At 37.6% G+C, this 18,201-nt stretch overlaps 2 protein-coding genes and 1 long non-coding RNA gene across 3 annotated transcripts in view; 1 reads left to right on the forward strand and 2 right to left on the reverse strand.

Moving 5' to 3' along the window:
• LOC134798244 (ceramide transfer protein) overlaps positions 1-8,940 on the reverse strand; it is a 66,616-nt gene extending 57,676 nt beyond the window's left edge. The window contains exons 1-3 of the mRNA XM_063770622.1: positions 8,590-8,940; positions 8,270-8,386; positions 2,997-3,096 (exon numbers count right to left, since the gene is read on the reverse strand). Coding sequence (XP_063626692.1) covers positions 2,997-3,096; positions 8,270-8,386; positions 8,590-8,808 — 436 coding nt within the window. The 5' untranslated portion in view covers positions 8,809-8,940. The remainder of the gene's footprint in view (positions 1-2,996; positions 3,097-8,269; positions 8,387-8,589) is intronic.
• LOC134798273 (uncharacterized) overlaps positions 1-18,201 on the reverse strand; it is a 683,132-nt gene that overhangs the window by 235,239 nt on the left and 429,692 nt on the right. The window lies entirely within an intron of this gene.
• On the forward strand, positions 9,138-17,517 carry LOC134798243 (RNA polymerase II subunit A C-terminal domain phosphatase). Its single transcript, XM_063770621.1, has 11 exons — positions 9,138-9,474; positions 9,830-9,977; positions 10,597-10,734; positions 11,258-11,508; positions 11,892-12,034; positions 12,654-12,990; positions 13,423-13,658; positions 14,481-14,623; positions 15,793-15,954; positions 16,451-16,631; positions 17,336-17,517. Exons 1-11 carry the CDS (start codon positions 9,257-9,259, stop codon positions 17,464-17,466), a joined length of 2,088 nt encoding a protein of 695 aa, XP_063626691.1. The 5' UTR covers positions 9,138-9,256; the 3' UTR covers positions 17,467-17,517.

An 18,201-nucleotide genomic window follows, 5' to 3' on the forward strand; every position in this document is an offset into this window, starting at 1 on the left:
CTGTCTGTCTGTCCGTCCGTATGTCACAGCCACTTTTTTCCGAAACTATAAGAACTATACTGTTGAAACTTGGTAAGTAGATGTATTATGTGAACCGCATTAAGATTTTCACACAAAAATAGAAAAAAAAACACTAAATTTTGAGGTCCCCCATACTTAGAACTGAAACTCAAAATTTTTTTTCATCAAACCCATACGTGTGGGGTATCTATGGATATGTCTTCAAAAATGATATTGAGGTTTCTAGAATGATAAAACTAAAAAAAATATATGATGTATATTGGGTCCTTACCTATGAAATTGGCGTTTTTGTTCATAGATATAAGTCTGATCCTAGTTTTTTTTTTTTTACAAAAGTACATACACAATTACAATAAAACTACAATATGATTTCGCCAAACTGCTTGACAGCAATTAATTGTTATTTTTTATTGTTAAGTGTTCAGAATTAAGCCTTGAAAATAGGTCTTTTCATGTGCTGTCGGTTCGAGTATTAAAATTACTTATATTTTTCTAATGGTACCAATTTTCAAGAAATGGAGATATTGAAAACATACCTTAAAGGTGTCAAAAATTACTGGAAAAATTTTGTTTGGTTTGAATTAGCCATCAAAAAAATATCCGCAAAATTAATTGTATGGAAATTCGTGTTTCGTAGGTAATGACCTAATATTACCATGCAAACTTCCACCGAAAATTGGTTTGAACGTGATCTAGTAAGTAGTTTTTTTTAATACGTCATAAATCGTAAACCGCAATTTTATTATGTTACTTGCTGCTACGGAACCCTTCATGGGCGAGTCCGACACGCACTTGGCCGCTTGTTTTTTAATACGTGTGTAAATTGTACATCATAAAAAAAAATTGCATTCCTTTTGCCCTTTAGGTACAGAACTCTCAATATAAACCACAATACAGTACTTACTGCGGGACTTAATCGCGTATTTAAGTACAATTTAATAATGTGTAAAAATCGTGAAAGCTGTAACACAGTACTGGTTACCGTTACAGTGTAATACAATTTAAAACGAAAAAAACTACTTGCTTATGATACTTGTGAAGGTTAAATAAATGATACAATGTACTTAACTACCTACCTATAATGTAGGCAACTGCATGATGCATGATGAAGAAAACTTTATATGTAGGTATGATAATACAAGCTGTGCCTATGTTATGTTTGTACCTACGTCTCTACCCGCGAGTGATTATTTTTGTAATTTTGTATACTAGCCACATTTTATTAAAATCAGTCTAATATGTAGATTAGCTCTACGAAACCGGCAATCAGACCGGCAGACTGGTACGAGTAGACAGAGTTTTCGTATTTATAATATGAGTGAGCTTGGTTTAGAAAGGTCGCCATTGTCACTAATGAATTTATATACATTGCTGAACATTTATTAAAATATTTTTATAATCAGATACCGACTTAATATAAGTGATGAATATTCATGTAAGGATGTGCTGTGTCATAAACTTAACGTATAAAGATACACAATATTTATTTTTTAATTTCCCTATAGATTTTAAAAGTGTATGATTAAATATGTAACATTTCCTAAAGTAAGTTATAAAGGATAAATGAACCCATATCCTGTAGTTCTGGTTTACAAAAGCATGATTGCAAATCTAAAAATAAATTATTGCTGATTATTCGCAGGCCACAGGACAAATTCCTATGTTATCTCAAAGTCATATCAATGAGGTTGATATAACAGACGCCAACGTAGTAGCGAACGGATTTAATTGCCAGTTCATTGTTACTGGCGACCAGCAAACACAGCAAATAATATAAGATCACACACATCACACCACATCACATCTCAACCACAGAATAAATAATAGTACTAGGTACAGAAGATTCACTCTCTAACAAATGCGTCTGTTACGATCAGGACAGATATGACCGCTAGGTGGCGACAGCGCCACGCGCAGCTTATGGCTAGCCACCAAAATTGGTGTGGGACGGATGTACTTGTAGCAGTTGTAGCTACCTGTTGCAAAGCGACGAAATCGCGGAGTGAGCCACGCCTGTCTCAACTATAAGATGAAGAATTAAAGACAACTTGAAGTCACGCAAGCGGTACTGTACCTACTAATTTAGTATGAATTCAGTTGCGTCCACGTTTTCTACCTGCACTGGTGTAAACTCAAGATATTTATGAAACTGGAGTTCTAGTCTAGGGGTGAGCGTGAGTTATCAACTTATCACTATCATTACACCTTATAAAACAATGTCCCCCGCCACGTCTGTCTGTTTGTATGTTTGTTTGTATGTTCGCGTGATTCTTGAGGAAGGTTTAGTTGTATAATTTATTAACCCGTGCGAAGCCGGGGCGGGTCGCTAGTCATAGTATAAAATAGTGTAGGGTATGCAACTCAGTGGTGGCACTGGGGACAGAGTATATGACTGCGCGCTCCTCATAATCGCTCCCTAATATAATATCTGTGTAGTCTGTGTATAACATTGAAGCCTCAGACTACGATTCCCCGTAGCATGGACTAAATGCCAAGACAAACAATGTAAGGCAATTTACGGCGCTGTACCAATTAACCGCCCTACCAAGATTGAGAAGATTTAAAGTTGGACCCGATAAAGGATTTTTTTCGTGAAGAACCTTAAGAGAGCTCATTTAATCATAAAAATAACCTTGTTCATAACCACCGTTGCAATGGTAATGGTGTAATTAGTTTTAAATGTTTTAATCACATATGGATTCACATTCTGGAATAAATTAATTTCATTCATTTTCATTCATTCAATGGGGGAACCTACATATTAAAATGTATACAGACCACTTAAAGGCCTACCACACCGGAACTTGACGCCACACATGTATAGGCAGTGACATGTCTTATCCGTTGCGGTTTTGTCATACATTTTCCTACGTTAACGGTGCGTCCACGTCTTTAGAGCAGCGCTGTCATGTGATCGATCCTCAAATCATAACCCTATCGATTGCAGTAGTCGGGTAAAATAAAAATAATCTTACCATGGGAACCCGTCGACTGTAAGGACGTGACGGACCCGTGACGCCGCAAACCGCCGCCGTTGGAACTGCTGTCTGAGCTTGTGCCATATCCCGACTCCACCTGAAGAGAGGAAACAACATTTTTTGAGTCGGAACTGAAATAAATCATAAAATTAACACATAGGTATTTAAATAAATGGTTGTTCTTAAAGTCGGTTTACGGACGATAATTTTGCGTGATAACGTCATAAGAAAACATTACCATTACCTACATTACGTAACGTTACCATGGAGATCTGTCCACAACGTGACACTTTTTCGTGCATGCTACCGGTGTTCATCGATTTATAAGACGTTATCACGTCAAAATAATGCTAACACTGACTCTACTGGATCATCTAGTGCCGCTATTGGCTATGAGCGTCAGTGAAACACCGCCCGCCGCAACATTTATAAGTTATTTAACAGTCTTTAATACTAGTCTTATAAAAATATAATACAACTAAAGTTTTTGTTCCCTCTAGCACGCGCTTCGGACTAACAAGGAAGGGTACCCAACTGGTCAGCTCCGATTTGATTTATTTTTATATATGTTATAGAGTAGTCTAAAATAACAGACACGTATTTTTTTTAGCTGCCCATACTCAACTTACTGGGAGAAATTGGCCTCCAAAGTACTGAAAAGTGACAAAACGCTCTAAATTCTGTAGAGAGTTTTGTTTAAGCAAATTGCTAGATAATTACTGGTTTAAATATATGTTGTAGAACATGAAAAAATAATGGACACGTGTTTTGCTATTTCGGCTGAAATTCATATTTTACAAAAAAAAACACACTTCAAAGTTTCATAATTCTCATCCTTACTCGAATTTCACGTTGGTTATTTTGTTGGTTTTTTTTATAATGAAAACTAAAAACTTCCAGGTAGTGAAGAATGTTGTCATGGTTGTTAACCGGTTTGGACATTAAGTCCTAGCATATTTTGAAACATCAAAGATCCTAAAAGTGTAGGTACATTTGAAATATTTGAATAGTCTGTTAGGCGCGCGGTATCATGGTGAACGCGGAGCTGCAGGCGCGCGGCAACGCGTTGGCGGCGCCGGGCGGGCGACGTGAACACACGGTACTGAAGTGAAGCGCGTGAAACGATGAGAAGTATGAAATTTTGAAGTGCGTTTTTTTTTGTATAATATGAATTTGAGCCGAAATAGCAAAACACGTGTCCATTATTTTTTCATGTTCTCCAACATATATTCAAACCAGTAATTAACTAGCAATTTGCTTGAAGAAAACTCTACAGAAGTCAGAGCGTTTTGTCACTTTTCAGTACTTTGGAGGCCAATTTCTCCCAGTAAGTTGAGTATGGGCAGCTAAAAAAAAATACGTGTCCGTTATTTTAGACTACTCTATAACATATATAAAAATAAATCAAATTGGAGCTGACCAGTTGGGTACCCTTCCTTGTAAGCCTCGTGAGATTCGTTTTTAGTTTCGTAAAAAATCTTCTTTACTATCAATAGGATACCTATAATAAAGTTGTGTGGGGTAGCTTGGTTTTGGGACTAAATTAGTTTATTACCTATGTTAAATCAGCTTCATGCAGCCTAGCCTTTAACCATAATAGCTATAATTTAGGGGTGTCATTCTGAATCCCTAACAACGTTTGTCCTAAAGTCACTTGCCCTAACTGGTTTGTCCTAATGGGCACATGCCCTAATGATCAATTGTCATAACGATTATTTTCCATAATGTAATGGTTAGCCTAAGACTCATTTGCCCTAAGCATTTGTACCATAACTATCAAGATCCCTAATGTTTTTTACCATATTCTTCGAAATCCCTAACAATGTTTGGCATAAAATAACATGTTCTAACTGTTTTGACCTAATGGCTATTACCCTAATGATCAATCGTCATAACAGTTACTTTTCCTATTGATCAATTGTCATAACAATTACTTTCCATAATGAATGGTAACGAACTGTTGCCACAAAAGTGGGTTAGGTTAGGTTAGAACCGTGACCCTCGCAAAAACGAACTGCTGCCACAAAAGTGGGTTAGGTTAGGTTAGAACTGCGACCATTGTAAAAACGAAATGTTGCCACAAAAGTGCGTTAGGTTAGGTTAGAACTGTGATCCTCGCAAAAACGAACTGCTGCCACAAAAGTGGGTTAGGTTAGGTTAGAACTGCGACCATTGTAAAAACGAAACGCAATAGGGAAATCAAAATTAGGGCATACGAGTGTTAGGTCAAGCAACGATAGGCTAAGTGAAATTAGGTAACATGATGGTTAGGATATATAATTTTTAGGCCTAACAATAATTAGGCAAAAAAAGAATTATGCTACATAACATTAGGATAAATACTCAATATGGAAAGTGTCATTAGGTAAAAGATATTAGGACAAAAAAAATCGCCCATTCGATAATAGGGAAACCAAAATTAGGGAATACGCGCGTTAGGACATCTGATCATTATGACAAACAATATTAGGGAATGCAAAGATAGGAGAAAAGATTTTAGGGATTCAGATATAGATCCATAATTTAGGAGGTCAACTTATTTAAGCTGATTGTGTCATAAAATAGACAGTAGATACTCAAATACAAATACAACATACCTACATCCGAAAAACATTGCCGTCGAGACTGTTTCCCTTTTTTATTTATGAAACACAGATTTTTCAGTTTTCCTATGACTTTAATTATCGTTTTATATAGTTATTACCTTTCCTCTTATACATACCTACTATACAATAGGTAATAATATACCTACGTCCCGTGGTCAAGTACCTGTTCGGCTTGTTATCATACTAGTCATCAATATTGAAATCCTCGTCGATACGATTGATAAACTGATAAAACTGATAAAGCGGGTGGAAATGTTACGAGTCCACAATAGCATGTTTAGTCCGTGAGTCACACAACCGAAATCGTAATTCAATTACGACTGATTACGGTTATATTTGTTACATTAGTAACTCGGCGAGAATGCTATACACTATACAGACGTTACGCATGACCGAATCAAAGCAAATTAATACATAGAGACAATCCATTAAACCGCTCGAGTGGAGATCCACTTTAAATTCAATAAAGGATAATATTATCGTATTATCAAATAACCTTGACAGAAAAGTGGCGGTTTCATATTATATGCAAATAACATGATTGTTCGATGTTTACGACTCTAAATATAATTTCAATTGAAAATGTAAGTACTAGGTACCTATCAACTTGTTACACACACAACTACGATGGTATATTATTTCATATAGGGTAATTCGCCAGTAACTGGCCACCCCAAACCAAAAATGAATTATTTTCACCTATAAATAGAATTCATTTTAGTATAAGGTGGCCAGTTATTGAAACCTTATACTGATAATGAATTCTGTTTATAGGTGACTAGAATTAATTTTTAGTTTAGGGCGGCCAGTTACTGGCGAAATACCCTATGTATTCTAACTTATTTCTGGCTTTCCATATGAAAGGTAAGATTACTTTTGCAATTGTCGCATAATGTCGCATTTGTATTATAGCATTATACGAGAGGACGTTATAAAATAAAGCCGTAAGCCCAAACGTCCATTCAGTAAATTTTTGAATAGGAGCAACGCGAAAAAATTGATTGTACATCAATAACTTGGTCCATAAGGTAGAGAAAATAGAATGTGCTAGGAAAATAAGCTTCACATACAGTAAATGATATAGCCTGCTTAGTGATTAATTCTAGAGCTCTAATTACTTTAATAAATCTTGCCTAATTAATCAGATTTCACCAACTTTCTTATGATAATGAGTTACAAACTTCAATGTCTCAATTTTATACACCTTGCTAGTCATAATCACCTGACAATAATGATTCATTGCCTACATAGGTGACAATTAAAGCCAGTAGATAAGATGATTACCATAATACTTATATCTTATCTTATCTACTGTAGGATATAAGGATGCTTTGTCAGAAGTGTATATAGTAGGTAGTATTATTGAATTTTTTAATAGATATTGATTATTAAAACCTCTAGTTCCCCTTGAAACTATTCAATGTGTTGTTTCTCACATGCATTTGAATATTATATGGCATTGGCTAAATTTAATATGATGTGAGGTAATAATTTAATATAAACTGGATTTCTATCAGTAGCGGAGCCCCTATAGAACTCGATACCAACAGGCTTGCCTCACATCAAACTAATTTTACAGTTCAACTCACATGTTTTTAGTTACTCGAGTGACATGTTACAGAGAGCCTAGGTCTCCATTTTCAAGCACTAATAGCGCTTGAGTAGCGCGGCCATCATGAGCAACTGTTAGTGCTTGAAAAGGGAGACCTATCCGAAACATGTCGCTCAAGTGACTAAAAACATGTGAGTTAAAGCGTAAAATTAGCTTAATGTTAGTATGTCTCATGACAGTTTAAATTGGATTAGGCTTGCCTAATTTTCAGACAATTGAGCATTTAGCCCACAGATTATAAACCAAATGGAAACCCAAATTACGTTCACTTTAACAAAGCTTGCCTATCTTTTTGAGTACCACTGCAGACAACTAAAGACATTATTTAGTTTAAATTTTCTGTTAAACTCATAAGAGTCTGATAAATTCTAGAATGCAGGGTAGTACTTTAATGAACCATGCATATTACCATTATAGAATATGGTAATTCAATTATAAATCACCATGACAATATTATGGGCGACTCTATGGATGTTGCACATACAATACTCTTTATAAAGACTTACATTTTGAACATGCGCAGCTCATGCTCTAATATGCCAAACCATGAGTTCCACTAATTGCCGCAGCAAGTGCCTTTAACACATAAGTTATATATTCATAAATGTAAAAAGGAGGAGCCCACAAATGATTAAGAAGAATACTAATTGTTGGTCAGACCAATCTGCATCTTTTACATTGCATTGTGATCTTTAGTCCTGACAATCAATCAACTCATTATGGCTTGAGATGAAACAATCACAGGCAATTAGTGGAATTACCTAGTCATGACCTGTTGCTAATGATCCTGTTGCTAATTATGTATATAGACAATTGCACTTGAATACATTATTTAGGATTCTTTACCCTCCAGGCCATGGCTATTGGTCGCTCAATTATGTTTGTAACAGAGGCGATTATAACTTAGTTGAAAAGAGTTACGATTTGTTGATTTGATGGCGCGTTTACATGCTTGCCATGCCACGGCAAACCCACAGGACACACTCATGTTATCATAGCTTCTGAAATTTGATTACACCTTAAATAATTTGGGATTTAGTGTAGTTACTCACTTTAAATGACTCCAAAACATCAATCCACTGCTGTTTCTCCTCGGGATTCGAGGCTCGCAAGTACCACACGCAATCACTGACGGAAACATCAAAACGACAGTCGTCAAACTCGTGGGGCTGCAACAAAGTGAGGATTCATCAAACTAAATATATAGGAGGTAATAATAAGCAATCACAAGGCCGTATCGAACGAAACATCTTAAAACTAACTTGTTTACCATTAAAATGTACCGGAGTGAGTAGGAAGGAAACTAGTCATTGCAAGGGCAAACACATTTTTTGTGCGGCGCGGATACGGACGAGTAATTAATCATATTTACCTTAACTTTAGCTTTTTTCAGACATAAGGCACCGCGACATCCAAGATTGCTCTCTAATTCGCTTTTGTAATATGATAAAGTTGAATCCTTCAAAACAATAAACCTGTCCTGCCAACCGTGAATATAGTTTGTCCATTTACTCAGATATCCACGAAGCTCAGCATTCCCGCCTTCCTCGATGTCTGAGGTATCACTCACAGTTAAATTATCTTCAGACATAGTAAAACCAAATTCACAGATATTTTTACATAAATTCTACACAGAAAAAAAGTAGAAAATAAAAATAACAACAAATATTCGACCGTCAGCGACGACGAATTAAAAGTTGCACAGATAATGACACAATAAATTGTAAATAGTCACGTTCCTGACGTTCCGTCATCAGTATGACAACATAAAAACTAAAATCGTAATCGTTTTGAAATAATTCGATTTCACCGCAGTCGATAGTATTTTTTAAAGCTTAGTAACACCGTAGTTATTTAGCACATTGTCGCAGTGCGTTACTTCCGGCTGTCATGTGATCCAAGAACTGAGCCAATCAGAAACATACTAGATGTGATTGTGTATTATTTCATTGGTAGATATTAAGATACCGCCAAAATATATTGTTACTGACCAATAAGATATCGTTCTTACAATAAACAAAGCGCAATATCCGTTCAAAATGGCCGACCAAACTGTGCCTATTTCTGTTCCATCAGAAAAGCCTGTGAAACTCACAAAATGGAAAGTGAAAGAAGGTGCATTCGTATCACAAGGCCAAATATTATTTTTATACAATGATTCGTCAGGCCAAAGTAGTGAAACAAAGAAATACAAAGCTGTTCGCGCTGGTACGATATCGTGCATCAAGGTAAAGGAAGGCGACATTGCAGAGCCGGGGTGAGTGACGTCACATAAACTTATCTTGTATTTACTCTTATAATTTTTGCTTTCATATTCCAATACAATTTCATTCATAATAAACACGTAATTTTCTAAAGTGTACTTTGCTATATCTCTTTCTGGCGCGGCCATGTTAATCTTACTTTCGCGCCAAATTTGAACTACTTTTGTTTACTAAATTTACTACTCATATTTTTATAATTGGAGTCGTGTGGTGAGTATTGTAGAACTTAATAGTATAAATACTTCAAAATTTCCTATTAAATACCAGTGTCAAATTTCGCACTATCAACATTTGTGGATATGTTAGCACTTATACAAATGACTGCTAACCAAAACATTACTCTTACAGGACGCCCATAGCAGAATTAGAAGAATGTCGGCACCCGACAGTGATGAAGGAGATGTGTGCGGAGTGCGGCGCCGACCTGCGGACCGACGAGGCCCCCAAGAGGGACGTGGCGGTCGTGCCCATGGTGCATTCCGTACCTGAGCTTAAGGTACTCTGATTTACCCATCTATATTAATTTTTCAGACAAAAGTTGTCCCCTGATTACCAAATAGCCGGGTAAACACAGAGCGAGTACGCGCGAGGCAATTAGACGTACCTCGGCCGAGGCGGCGCGCGCGAGGCACGTCTACACTGGCCGTTTTGTGCGCGAGGAAATTGCCTCGCACTTATGCTCGCTCTATGTGGACCCCGCTAATCAGATTTGGGATCATACTTATCAAAGTAAACTTTATGGTTCATTAGATTAGTTCAATGAGACTTTATAACCAGATAATCATACAAACATTACTAACAACAAAAGTATGGCAAACAAAACACCAAAAGTATATTTACAACAATAAAACAATTGTAATATTAATATAATGACCATATTATTTTCATGAATCTTCATAATGAAATTGAAACTGTATATGATACCCATTTTGGTATTGTCACATTCACATGCAAGAACATCTAACACAGAAAATTGCAATAAAATATCTGATTCACTCTTATCTATAAAACTATAAGCATGTCATTTTTTTCGCGATTAATAATCAACAGCAAAAACGAATACATAACCATGGTTTGCAACAAATAAATGATTTTTATTGTCATATATTTTCTAGGTTTCCGAGGAGCTGGCTCAAAAGTTAGGCCGGGAGGATGCGGACCGCCTTCTTAAAGATCGCAAGCTGGTGCTGCTAGTAGACTTGGATCAGACATTAGTGCATACAACTAATGATAATATTCCACCTAATTTGAAGGTAAAGTTTGGATATTATTTGGCGCATTTATACATAATGGACGCCACGCCATTCAAGTGCGGCGCGTCATCGTGACTCCGACAAGGAATGCACGAAGGTTAATATTGGCTACACGCTGTAGCCGCGCGCGTTAGTTTGATCTTTGGCGGTCAAACGCTTAATAATAGTAGTAATCATTTTACTGTACACAGCACAGGTCAAAATCAACACAATTTACGGAAATTGAGGTACAAAGACAAAGGGGAAAGTAACCCAAACACTATGATACACACAAAATTTTCTTCCAGACAGGTCAATTAGAAATATTAGATTCCTCGTTTTCTATAAGTAATTCCGGGATATGGAGTCAAGGCCGCAAATGAAGTAACAAAAATATTTATTTACTGACAACTTTGCTAAGGCTTCATATTGATCAAATGATCATTTTACTTCTCTACAGAAGAAAATGATAAGGTAAAATTTAAATTATATGCAGGTGTTGCTCTGGTAACAGTAGTAACATTATTTTAATACTTGATTACAGGATGTACTGCATTTCTTCCTGCGAGGTCCAGGCAGCCCAGGGCGCTGGTGCCACACCAGACTCAGGCCCCGGACCCAGGAGTTCCTTGAATCAGCATCTAAACACTATGAGCTCCATGTCTGTACATTTGGCGCCCGACAGTACGCTCATGCTATAGCTGACTTGTTGGATCCTGAAAAGAAGTACTTTTCCCATAGGATATTGTCAAGAGATGAGTGTTTTGATGCTAGAACAAAATCTGCAAATTTAAAGTAAGTACTTACTTTTTTTTTACTTAAGACTCATCTCACTTTATTGAAGAATTTGTAGATATGTAGTGCTAAACACGCACCTAATATACTCAGATAAACTAAACAAATAGCATGTTTAGCGCTTGACCCTTTATTAGAAAAGTTGTATTTAAAAATAAATGAAAACTGGATGCGGTCTGTACTTCTTACATTTAAACAAACATTACCGTCTTCCACGTCGCTTGTACCGATGCATTTAAGAGATACATTTAAGTCGATTTTAAGATTGACTTGGAATGCACCTACCAATAATGTTTGACATGAATAAAGATTAGGTATCAATTTAAGAGATAGAGCATTAAGAAACAAAAAACATTCTAGTCTCAATATATATTTTTTTTCAGGGCATTATTTCCTTGTGGAGACAACATGGTCTGCATCATAGATGATAGAGAGGATGTGTGGCGGCACGCGTCTAACTTGATCCATGTGAGGCCATACTCATTCTTTCAGTCCACGGGAGACATCAATGCACCACCTCAAGCCAGTAAGTATATAATTAAACAAAATATTAGGCGGATCCACACAGGACGAGCTGCCTTGCGAGGAAATTGCCGCGCGAAGCAGATCGGCCTGTGTAGACTTGCCTCGCGCAAAGTAAACTCACTCGCGGCTGCAATGCCTCGGGTGAGGTGCGTCTCCACTGATCGAGCTGCTTCGCGCGGCAATTTCCTCGCGAGGCGCCTCGTTCTGTGTAGACCCGCCTATTGGTAAAGAATTTGTCATTGGAGATCCACTTTGTATATTAATTGCTGAGATTTGCACCAAGAGCTTTGACATTGTGATTATACGTCATAGCGCGGCAGATTCCTGTATGAAATGGGATATTGGTGACATATTTAGCATATACATATTTACTATACCATCATGCCACTCACGAGAAACGCAAGTGGATTGATTGATACTGTTTCAGAGATACATTTTGGAATAATAAGATGTATCTTACTGATCAGTCCAAATATTAACTAAGGGTCCTTCTGAAGACTTTCTTTTGTATTAAGCCTTAAAAGAGAGACAGATACGAGGACTACATTACCATACTTCTTTTCTACTTAATAAGTTCATATCGTAAGACACATTTTTAATTGAATCATTATTAATTCCAGTTGACGAGAAAGCAAAGCTTATCAGTGGTAAAAACGGTTCCCAAGTATCCCCTGGCAATCAAATGCCCACATTAGATCCCGAACCAGAACAAAAGAAGGACAAAGAAAGCAATAGTGATAAGAAAGAGAAGGAAGAAGCAGCCGAGAAGGATGGTGATAACGGGAAAATTGTTAATGATAAAGATAAGGAAGATAAATCAGAAGCAAAAGAAGATGAAGATGTAGCCAATGAGGCGCAGGAGCCTAAATGGGTAGAGACAGCGGATGGACAAATAGAAGTTGAGGATCCTGATGACTATTTAATATATTTGGATGATATTCTGTTGAGAATACACAAGTAAGGACCCTTTTTGTAAGAAGTTAAAAAACACTTCAGTCTGTGTGTAAGGCTGTGAACGCAAACGAAAATGTTTTGGGTGTCACTTGGAAATGATTTACGAAAAGCATTTTTTAATTAAAATCTAATTTTGTTACTATAGGAATTTAAATAAAAGTAAACAAAATCTACCCTCAAATGGCTCCTTAAGCCAGTTGAGGGTAGATGAAAACATTACATAATCATATAATGTAGGTTAAAGTCAGGTCGTTCAGTAACAGATCCAGGCGGTTTTGTATTCAAATGTTAAAACTACCCGAAAATATACAAATTGTTTGTTTACATTTATTTAAATACCTAAAGATACAGAGTATAGGAATTTCATACCAATCTGAGCTGGAATTGCTATGAACTTTTGGCAAGGAAAATAAAATTAATCATGATTTTTTTTAGATCTTTCTACGAACTTTATGACAAAATGGATGGTAAACAAATACCAGACTTGAAGACCGTCATACCAGAAGTGAAGAGCAAAGTTCTTGAAGGGGCTACCTTAGTTTTCAGCGGGCTGGTGCCCACGCACCAGAGATTAGAAACTTCTAGGGCGTATTTAGTAGCAAGAAGTCTAGGAGCCGAAGTGACGCAAGATTTCACTGAGAAAACAACTCATTTAGTAGCTGTGCGGTCAGGTATGTGACTATTCATGAAGACTACTTTTTAGGTTTCTCCCGTTAGCACATTACACGCCTTTAACGGGCATAAGGTGTCAGAAATTATGCAAAATTTAACCCTATCACTTTGCAATAAAGTGCAAAATCCTAGAGGGAAATATATTCCCTCCATCTTATAAAGCCTGTCAAAAAAGAGTAGAAATGAAAAAGTGGCAACACTGTAGTGACGTCCCTTTCAAATCAATTTATAAGAGAACGGGACGACACTACAGTGTTGCCACTTTTTAATTTCTATTCTTTCCTGCCAGGCTGTAAAACTTCAAGTCTCAGCTAGAATATTATCTCTATTTTGTCAAGACTTTGGACTTACTTTGGACGTACTTTCATGAGTCCCAGCCAAAGTCAAAAACCTCTAAGGCGCTTATCATAATGGATCCAATTCTCACGTTCGCTCCGATGTTTGAGCGAGATAACGCTATGCGCGTATTATAGCCACATCCTACTCGCGCATCAGAGCGACGTGCGAATCGCATCCAGTGTGCCAAGCGCCTAAGACTAGAGGTTTTTAATTTTTAATACATTTTGTATCGCTTGTACAGTCACCTGCAATAATATGTTACTCTTTGAAGGCCGTAAAAATATGTGACACGCTCTTATGGCTCTACGAATAAGATCGTGTCAGATATTTTTGCGGCCTTTGTTGTGTCACATATTATTGCAGGTGACTGTACGATAACGCGTCTATGGGATTTAGAAGTAACTTTTTGTCCTCGGCAAGGGGACTCGATGGGTTGATTGTACTACAACTTTGATAGTTTATATTTTATATTCAACTTTTAGGAACTGCAAAAGTGCACGCAAGTAGGCGTATGGGCGAAGGAAAGAACAAACTACACGTTGTGACACCAGAATGGCTGTGGGCGTGCGCGGAAAGATGGGAGCGGGTTGACGAAAGATTATACCCCCTACAAAGAGGCGGACAGGTAAAGTATACAGGGTGTAATCGTTAAGTGTGGCCAGGCGATAATTCCGTAAATATAACAGATATCAGAAAACTTCAAATTGATATCGAAAGTGCGTTACCCAAAGAGTAAAATTACATTAATAACTTTTTTTAAATAAACGTAGAAATATCCCAAACATTACTTCAAACCCTCACATACATTTAGTACGACGACTCACCCCTAGACTGCGCCCCTAGAGATAAAAGTGCTTGAGATTCATTATTTGCGATAATAAACTGTAATAAAATAATAAATCTACCGTTTATGAAATAATAAATCTAACATTTATTTTTTAATCACAACGTAAATTTTAAGAAAAGTTCATTTAGAAACATTTAAGAGAGTCCGTCAATGTATCGCACAAGAAGGGCGTCACTTCGAGCAACTACTGTAAACAAAAAAATGTATTTCCTTAAAAAATAAGTTAAATGTTAGATTTATTATTTCATAAACGGTAGTTTTATTATTTTATTACAGTTTACTATCGCAAATAATGGATCTCAAGCAGTTTTATCTCTTACGACACCGACGGCGTTCTTTGAGGGGTGAGTCGTCGTACTAAATGTATGGGAGGGTTTGAAGTTAAAGTTTGGGATATTTCTGTTTTTATTTAAAAAAGTTATTAATGTAATTTTACTCATTGGGTAACGCACTTTCGATATCAATTTGAAGTTTTCTGATATGTGTTATATTTACTGAATTATCGCCTGGCTACACTTAACGATTACACCCTGTATATCTGTAGATTGTCTGTCACTGAGATCAGCTCTTAGTCATCTGTAAAGTCCTATTTAAATGAAGACTCATTTAAATAGGACTTACCAATTTGTTATAATTTTGATCTCGGTACGATACTATTTAGATACGACTCAGACTGCATTTCACGCGCACCAATTAGCGTGTGGTATCATCAAGATTGTATCAGAATAATATAGAAACTGTATCAAATTGTTAAATCAGAATTGGTCGCCAGTTCTTTTTACTACGTCACTACATACGTACATTCACGAGAGAATTAAATGAAAGTGAACAGTTGGAAAACAGTTTGTCCTATTCGCGTGTAGTTTACATTATTATAGGTACCTATATTTTGATAACGTCTAGACGAGAAATTCGCACAATATAAATAGTAATGGTGCATCCCGCAGAGCCTGTCGCGGCGGCCGCCGGCGCACTGCAGCTCGCCGCCGCCCGCGCCCGCGCCGCCCGTCGCCGCCGCGCGCAAGCGCACCGCCTCCGGCCGCTTCGCCGACACCATCAACCCGCTGCTCTCCTTCTCCAGCGACGACATCGCCGACATGGACCGGGAGGTAACGAGCGATCGCTAACCGGTAGATCGAACGTGAATCGTCCGGTTAGAGTGCCCCCGGTGACTCGTTTCACAATAACAATGAGCTCTAAGGCTGATGTGACCCTATTCGACAGTTTTCAAGAGTATCACTGCCTACTCGCGAGCATTTCGTGGTACAATTTGCAGTACACGCACGATTAGCGAATAGAGTCTGTGCGGAAAAAGAAGAGTCGTGGAATGTATGTGGTCCAATACATTCCACGACTCTTCTCTTTCCGAACAGACTAACTGTGCACGCGTTCGCCAGATCCGAAGGTCTGCCGTCAACGTCGAAAGCGAAAAACGTTATCTGCCTCCCTGTCGCTCGAATATGCAAGGATGATAGAAAGGCAAATAACTACTATGGACAATTATGAATTCAGAAATCCGCCTGACTTATACCAGCTTGCCACTGTCAACCTACTTAGCGACCAATATATTGGAATTTTTCACATTATAATTTTACACTTATTTAGGTTGAGGACATCTTCAATGAATCTGATGAGAGTTCGTCGGACGACGAAGCGACCGGTGCGAAGGATGACGACTTGGATGATGAAGAGAATCCACCGGAAGACCGGCTGATCACACTAGAAAATGAAGACAGTAGACTAGACGACACGCGGGACGGTGAAAACTCCAGTGAATCAGACACAGGTTGGTTTGCAACTAAGTAACAATCGTGTCTACTTAAGGAAAAATAAAGGCTTAAATAAAATAAATAAATAAATAAACAATCGTGTCTGTTGTCTTAAAAATTTCATTATATCACTTTTGTAGCCATTATTCGGTGAATTGAACGATGTAGGTCATACGAAAGGGCATAATAACTAGTGTAGTGGGTAGGACATAATTTTTAAATGAGTTTGTATGAGCACCTTTCGAAAATGTGGTGGTAGTGTACTAATTAACCCCTTTGCAGACATAGTACGATTTATCGACCACATACGCGCCAATAAAATTTCAACCTTAACAATCCGATTTAAGGTTCTGATAAGATTGAACTTTCGAAAAATATGAATTTTCTTCAAATTAATCATCAAAGCTGGATTAACAAAAATTTGGCTTTTTTGGAAATACCTTGTAGGTTGGTGCAGCCTGGAAATGGGTTAATAATTCGACCAACCCCTATAAAACGGAAATGATTGACTTTCTATTAAAAAAAAACTTTGCAACCTGTGCTATGGCTATGACAACAGTATGACATTAACTAACTTAACCGAATAAATGTCAAGGATTTTAAAAGTTATGAAAACTGCATCCGGCATCTGGCCCAAATCTTCACCTTTGTGGTACTAGTGGTGTGGTACTGATTTGAATATAGTATGGTTGGACCTCTAGTGTGTTTAATTTCTTTGCAGATGGTGAGACCCGCCGCAAGAGGCCGCGCCGGTCGCCGCCGTCGGACTCCGAGCCGCCCGACGACGCCGATGATGACAGCTCTTGGAACCTCATGGGCGCGGCGCTCGAGAGAGAGTTCTTGGCTGAATGATGCTGGTTTACTTTGAACAAATGCGGGCTGAATAAATTAATTTTTGAGTTATCACTTGTCAATTGTTTCATTTTGTAAGTAAACCCATTTAACACCTATGACCTCTAAGGGTCGGTTGCACCAAACCGTCTGTCACCGTTAACACATTCGACACCGCGTACCCGACTCTCGGGCACTCGTAAACTTTACTCAGATGCCGGACAACCCGCCCAGCGGGTTGTTTTGTACGCAGATATAGACGACCGGTTTCTGGGGTAGTGCGCCGTTTTTTGCCCGGTTGCGAAAGTGTTAAAGCGTTCGCTGTATGGGAATTTTCATAATACTCTGTTGAGTGATATTGCTTAGTCTGTTATTTAAGTGTGGTTGGTGCAACTGGCCCTTAGCCTGTTACAGTTTATCGTTGTTGTGTAATGAGGTAATGACTGCAGACTCTTATCCACGTAAGAACCAAGTTATGTTTGGAGCTGTTGTATTTAGAACTTTATTGTAGCCGAAGGGGTCAACTATCTCCTGCAGCTGAGTGTACATATTTTTGGCACATTGTTAAGAGTTAGACCAAGAAAAAGATTTTGATCATGCAGTGCAAGTGTTATTTATGTCATTTTTTAATAGAAGTTTGATGTTTAAATTAACACTTTCACTGCGTGGGTTATCAAAAGTGTACCTTGACTGTACTAAACAAAATAAATCTTATTTTTGTTATAAGTGCCACACTATTATGAGTAAAGGATGCAG

The sequence above is a fragment of the Cydia splendana genome, chromosome 16 (assembly GCF_910591565.1).
Source record: "Cydia splendana chromosome 16, ilCydSple1.2, whole genome shotgun sequence".
Taxonomy (NCBI): Eukaryota; Metazoa; Arthropoda; class Insecta; order Lepidoptera; family Tortricidae; genus Cydia; species Cydia splendana.